Source organism: Aythya marila, assembly GCF_965140915.1.
Source record: "Aythya marila genome assembly, chromosome: 1".
Lineage (NCBI taxonomy): Eukaryota > Metazoa > Chordata > Aves > Anseriformes > Anatidae > Aythya > Aythya marila.
The window spans coordinates 186,541,211-186,547,799 of record NC_139042.1 but is presented as its reverse complement, the minus strand read 5'-3'; the positions used below and the strand labels follow the sequence as shown (position 1 = coordinate 186,547,799).

Below are 6,589 nucleotides of genomic sequence, written 5' to 3'. Positions count from 1 at the left end.
TGCAATGTACTAGCCATTACTGACAGTCTTTTGAAAAGATTACTACAGAGCATCCATCATCCCTTTTGCTATACCTCAATGGTAATCTGATATATGCCAATATCTTGGAAGAACTGGGACATTGATGCTCTGTGATAATTGAAAGGATGTCCATATGAAATGGAAAGCAAGTAACTGTGATTTTTTTCAAAACAGGGTGGTCCAGCTGGGCTCACAATCAGCAAGAAGGGAATTTCCTTTAATAAACATGGAGGCACTACAGGATTAGTCAAGTCTACAGGCACTCACATAGGAGATTTGGGGATTTGGCTATTGTTGCAGTATCTTGAGTTGTGCATTGGTCAATATTGCAAAACTATTGCATAGTTTGGGTGAGAAAAAGAAAACATTTCACATTTCAGTGTTCAGCTGAATGAAGTGAATGCTTTTAGGGCTGGAAAATATTCTCATACCTGATTCTTTCAGGATTGACCTACTAATGTCAAAAATGTTTTGTGAAAAAGAAAAATTAACAAATAAAAATAAAAATGTGTTTTTGCATCTGTAGCATCACAAGTATACTAGTGTCTCGTAGCTTAGTAATGCGGAAGTCTAACTACTCTAGAAAAAGCAATATCAGAGTGCAACTCCTTCCAGGCCACTACATGTATAATGCAGTCCTGTTTGAAAGAGCTAGTTTCAGGTGGAGCCAGAATTTTGTAATCAGAAGAGATGATGTTTACCTGAAGCGGTGTATTAGAAACAGAATTCTTGAGGTTCACATTGGGAATCAATCAGAAGAGCTATCCGCAATTTTCTCAGTATACAAATGCAAACAGGCAGATCTGAGCCAAAGTATGGAAATACAGCTAGGGATTACTTGCAAACATTGCTATAGGCAGGAATGTCAACGGTAAGCATTTAGGCTAAGCTGTCTAGGCTCCCTCAAAAACAAGTGCCAAAGTAGAATATACTAAGTTAAATAAACTTAGGAAGTAGCTATCACTGCGGTGGCAATCATGGGAGTCTGGACTACTACCTATCAGTGAACTGTTAACTTTCAGACATTTAAGTGGCATGTCTGCTACTTTCACCATTCAAGCTTTACTGTGAAGCAGCACCAAAGTGATCAGGACCAGGGCCCATTCTGTTTGGCATTACCATCACTGCAGCCAACAAGGGAAGATTTGACCATCTGATTTAGCATCTGTACAGCCAAAACAGGATCTTAAAATTGAAAGGATCCAGCAACCTCCAGTACAGATATTTTTACTTCAGGACCTTATATGAACTTGTCATCAGAGGTCATATCTTGTCATGGATACACTTTGGTTTTCAGATCCTACCACAGCTGTACAAACTTGATTCATTTTCAGTCTGAGGACATAGACAAAAACATGGTGTTTTTACTTCAGCTGGGAAGCTGAGCTCCACCACAGCCACTCTCTCACTCCCTCTGCTCAAAGTGAAAGGGGGAGAAAATACAATGAAAAGGGAACAAAGGTTAAGATAAGGGCAGGGAGATCATTCAACAATTATAATCACAGGCAAAACAAATTCAGCATAGGGAGATTAATGCAATTTATTACCTATTACTAACAAGCTAGAGGACTGAGAAACTGAAAGCAAATTAAAAACACCTGCCCCCCATCCTTCTTCCACCTCCTCCTCCTAAGCTGTACAGGGGAATGGGGTGTGTGGTCACTGCTGCTTCTTCATGGTCACTCTCTGCCCCTCCTCCAGTGTGGGGTCCCTCCCATGGGATGCTCTCCTTCCTGAACTGACCCTGTGGGGGCTTCCCACAGGCAGCAGCTCCCCCCAGACCCCTGCTCCTGTGTGGGCTCCTCTCCATGGGCTGCAGCTCTGGCCCGGGGCCTGCTCCTGTGGGGGCTCTCCATGGACTCCAGCCTTCTCCAGGCCGCAGCCACCTGCTCTGCTGGGGGCTCCTCCACCCATGGGGGGGCTGCAGCGTGGAGATCTGCTCCATGTGGGACCCATGGGCTGCAGGGGGACAGCCTGCTCCACCAGGGGCCTCTCCACAGGCCACAGGGGAACTGCTGCTGCCTGCCTGGAGCACCTCCTGCCCTCCTCCTGCCTTGACCTGAGGGTCTGCAGTGCTGGTTCTCACTCCTCTCTCCCAGCTGCTGTTGCACAGCAGTTTTGTTTGTTTGTTTTTGGTTTTGCTTTTCTTAAATCTGCTCTCACAGAGAGCAGATCACTTATTGGCTCGACTTTGCCCAGCAGCAGGTCCCTTTTGGAGCCAGCTGGAACTGGCCCTTATCTGACATGGGGCAGCTTCTGGACTCTTCTCATACAGGCCACCCCTGCAGTCCCCCACCCCCACTACCAAACCCTTGCCACGTAAACCAACCCTTCCTACAGAAAATACTTTTCCACTGGATGAAAGTGAGGAGACTAATGTTACAATGATCTCTCTGTTTAATGTGTTGTTTCTGGCTGCAATTGGAAGGGTATTAAAGGAAAAGCAGATGTCTGACTAGATCGGTGCTTCTGTTTCACAGCCAAAGCAAGTAACCAAATGCTTTAGAGGTGATGCCTTCCTGCCTCTGCATTTGGAGCTGTGGCACTGAATGGAATAAGAATATATCTAGGAGGTATGCACTGTGGACAATTAAGTTTTAGTATTTAAGTTTTAGAGCCAAGCACCATTTGGCCTCTTGAGGGCCACTCAAAAAACTTGTGCTTCAATGTAGTAGCTACATCTCTTACACCATTTGTAAGTCTTCTGTAAATTGTTCCTTTTAAGTCTTGAAACAAAAAAACACATTCAGGTGGAAAATATTTTTTATTGATCAGCTTCTTCTTCCAGACCCTTGCTTCCCACCCATCTTCCTGATCCCACATGAGCAATTCCACATGGTTTCAGGATTTGTTATTAATCATCTTTTAATTGACTTTATTTCCTTGTTACACAACAGGAAGTAAGTATGTTTGACAGGAGTATTCATTGAAATAAAGCCCAAATGTTTGATAATCAGTACAGTGTGTAATATTATTCTCAACTGTTAAGTATAAATACTGATATAATGGGAAAAAAAATACTTCAATTACTTCCACCAAACTGTTTCCTTCTAGGTAGGCTGGATTTTCACATGACAGTTTTAAATAGGTATCAAACTGAAGACATGTACCTCCTCAGACAAATGGGAAAGTCATCTCCAATTCAAATACAAATGCAAACACAGAAAGCAGTTAGATATATTTAAGGAATATGGTCTGTCATGGTGAGGTCATGGCATGAGAAAATGAAGGAAATTACAAAGAAAGACAATGTAACAAAGATGAGAAAACTTCCTCTATTCTTCATTTCCCAAAAACTTTTTGCTTATGGTTTAAAAAGGGAAGTTACAAATAAGAATGTCTGAAATTCTTGTTCCATAGGTACATGAGGTACTGTGAAAGTATTTATTTATAGTATATGATATCAAAAACATCAATTTCAAAGGAAAATGTGAACCTGATTCTCTAACTACATGATCTAAGGGTTCTCTAACTACATGATCTAAGACACGGTTTGTTTTGAAATACTGGGAAATGAGGAATCATAATCCAGCTTCTTTTGGACACATTAAAATAGGCATAACTTGCTGAATTCTTCACCCATTTGAATAATCCCACAGTAATTTGGGGAATTTATTAAGGTGAGAGATAACAGTTTGCAAGTTACACCAAAATACAACTTGATGTTGCAAAGCCACTATGGAAATTGAAAGTGTGTTGTTAACTTCAATGCAAGGAATGCATACTCTTCATTCTGGGGGAGAAACAGAAGAGGTGAGATTTATTTTTTTTCATTTTCTCAGAACTGTGGGAGATTTCATTGCATTTATACTGTTGCAGTTAACAGTAAACTTAACAATTTACCTCTACCTTGAGGACTTGACTGTCACTATCCAAATCACTCAGTCATTTTGAACAAATGAAGAAAAATTAGATGGTTCTTTCTGAATGGTATCTTCTGGCAAGGCAAAAGGCAAAGACTGCCTCAAATCAAAGATGCATATGTTCTGCAGGACTGCATCTTTTTCTCATCTTCAAACAAAGGTTTTTCAGAGCATCTCTACTCTTTATGGAGCTCTAGGTTGCTCTTACTGTTCTAGTTTGCCTCTCAAAGGACTTTCTTGAAGGAAAAGTTTTTGAAAATCTCAGGGTCCTGCCAAGATCATACGTACATTGGCTGCATTAATTACCGATTTATTTTTTTTTACTGCATAGGAAAAAAATGCCCTTGTTTCAAAAAGAGTTATGGGAATGAAAAGATACAGTGGAACAGCTGAGCAGATGTATCCAATGAGTGAGAGCACAGAGGGGACTGTGATCTCCCTGCAAATGCTAGGGAAAAAGCAGGAAACAGATGCTAATAATATGAAGGTCATGCTCAGCAAATCTGAGATTGTTCTAGGGTTCTTGAAGTTCATCGCTTTACAATCTTCTTATTTTCACTGGTTAATTGTCTCCTTTAGTCCTCAGTCTTTGGCAGCAAGGTTGCTACCCCTGATGCCAGACTGTATATAGAGAGATCAAGAGGACAGGAAGAGGGGACAGACAGGAACCTGATATTCCTGACAGTAAGTATAAATTTCACTTTGACATTGTTTCTGTTCTTTAGCAAGAGTAATGGTATGTTTTCAGGATTAACAACTCTGTCAACTACTAAGAGTTTTTAAACAATGCATTAAAGAGAATGGCTGAATACCTGTGTGTCATGGCCTTTGCGGGGCTTCCATTACCATATGTGTGTCCACGAAAACCTAAAGAAACAAGTTCAAATGTAAGCTGCCATTGTGTTTTCCTTATGGTTCATATATTTATTTTCACATTAACTTATTCAGGTTATTTTTTGCATTTAGAATATATATGTTTCTTCCTAAATGGGTGAACTAATGTCTCAGAATATTTGGCTGCATTAAACAGAATCCAGAAAAGTGGGCAGAAGAAAAAAAAAAAATGGAAAGGAAAGCAAAGTTTTGCCTTTGGTTTTGAATAACAAAATGCATGTTAATAACATCACTGCTCTTTCAGGCATGCTGGTGCTGCATGGTACCTTTAACATAATGTAGTAATGCTGTCGATTTCTATTTCACAAAAAATGTATATAGTAAGTATTTTCACTATGCCATCATAAGATCGTTTCTCATTTACTTTGACGTTTTATACAATTTAAATTGTCACAAATTATGGACAGATCCCATCTTTAATATTCCCTTTGTCCTTGTGTGGATTGTTTCTCGTAGCATCTTAGGTTCAAAGACACCCTAGATGAAATAGTCTTTAAGAAACTTTCATCATCTCTTGATTTTGAAAAGCTAATACTTGTGAACATTTTTGTTATAGAAAATAAACATTTGAGAATTCAAAACTCTTAGTAGTACACATGACAAAACAAGCAGTTTTGACTCCCAATGAGCTATTAAGAGCACAGGAATTACGTCAATGATCTGGACCCACACAGTTCAGTGTCCCATCACTGATGCTGGCTTGCTCCACCTGTCTCAGAGGGAAGTTTCAGTAATCCCCTCCTGATCAGATGGCAGAGATCGATTCATCCCCCTGCTAATATGGATGGCATTATCCCAAAAATATGAATTTTGGCAGAAGCCATGAAGTGTGTTGCATGTATCCTTCATACAAAAAAGCGATCACATATTACAGTTCTGATGTACTTGATATGCACAGTTTATCTTTTATTTTTTTTCCTCACAATATCAATTTTCACAGTATCTCCACAAATTCTTCATCAGAACAGAGACTAGGATGACAAATTCCACATTTTAATCAAATAACGTCCAAAAAGTTCTTTACTCGATTTTCAGTGTTCCACCATTTTCATTTAATACACAGACCTGTTCTTTCATACTATAAAGCAGCGGGGAATTCCCAGGCTGCCATCTCTGGAGCCTTCTGTTATTTTAGATGCTTTTGTCATATCCTTCGCGTTTGTTAAAAGGAAACTATGAATAAGGAAAATGCATCCAGATTACATGAATCACATCACTCAGTATTTAATTGATTCACCTTGAGTGGGCTTGTTATGAGTTTGTAAGTACAGAAAAAAGGGAACTAGTGGTATGCCAGTGCTTGCAGAGATATACAGTTAGACTACAAATTCAAGCCCCCTCCTTTTAAGTATCAGAAAATATGTCATAGAAATTGCTGTTTTTATAATGAACTGGGAGAGACAGTGTTTGCTTGGGTGGGTTTGGGGAGTTTTTTTGGCAATGAGAAGGCTCAGTTTGAGCCTTCTCTCAGCTTGACTCCTTTCAGACTTTTTAATTCTAATCAATCTAATCCTCTGCTCATTTCTATAAACCCCAAAGGCTTTTACTGCAAATTCACTAGCTTTTATAGTGACATACTCTTAGGATTTGGAGATTCAGAATCCTCTGGCATCGTGAGCATATCTGAGTGCACCTCAAATCACAGTAATATCCTCAGAGTGCTTCAGTGGAGAGAACTTCCACCATCCCATTTGCAGAGGTGGAGGATTAACAGTAGGGCTATGCTGCAATCACTACAGTGACAGAACTGTGTGCCTACTTGCCAAGGATTGTTCTTAACTAGTTAACTCATGTACCAACAGCAAGGTAAA

At 39.9% G+C, this 6,589-nt stretch overlaps 1 protein-coding gene across 4 annotated transcripts in view; it reads right to left on the bottom strand.

Annotated features, from left to right (window-relative positions):
* Window positions 1-2,905: 2,905 nt before the first annotated feature.
* The window catches only part of IL17REL (interleukin 17 receptor E like), a 49,339-nt gene continuing 45,655 nt past the window's right edge, over window positions 2,906-6,589 (bottom strand). For all 4 annotated transcript variants that reach the window (XM_082751712.1, XM_082751713.1, XM_082751714.1 and 1 more), the window contains 2 exons: window positions 4,697-4,751; window positions 2,906-3,754 (listed from right to left, as the gene is read on the bottom strand). In XM_082751712.1, the coding sequence (XP_082607838.1) occupies window positions 3,727-3,754; window positions 4,697-4,751 (83 nt within the window). In that variant the 3' untranslated portion in view covers window positions 2,906-3,726. The remainder of the gene's footprint in view (window positions 3,755-4,696; window positions 4,752-6,589) is intronic.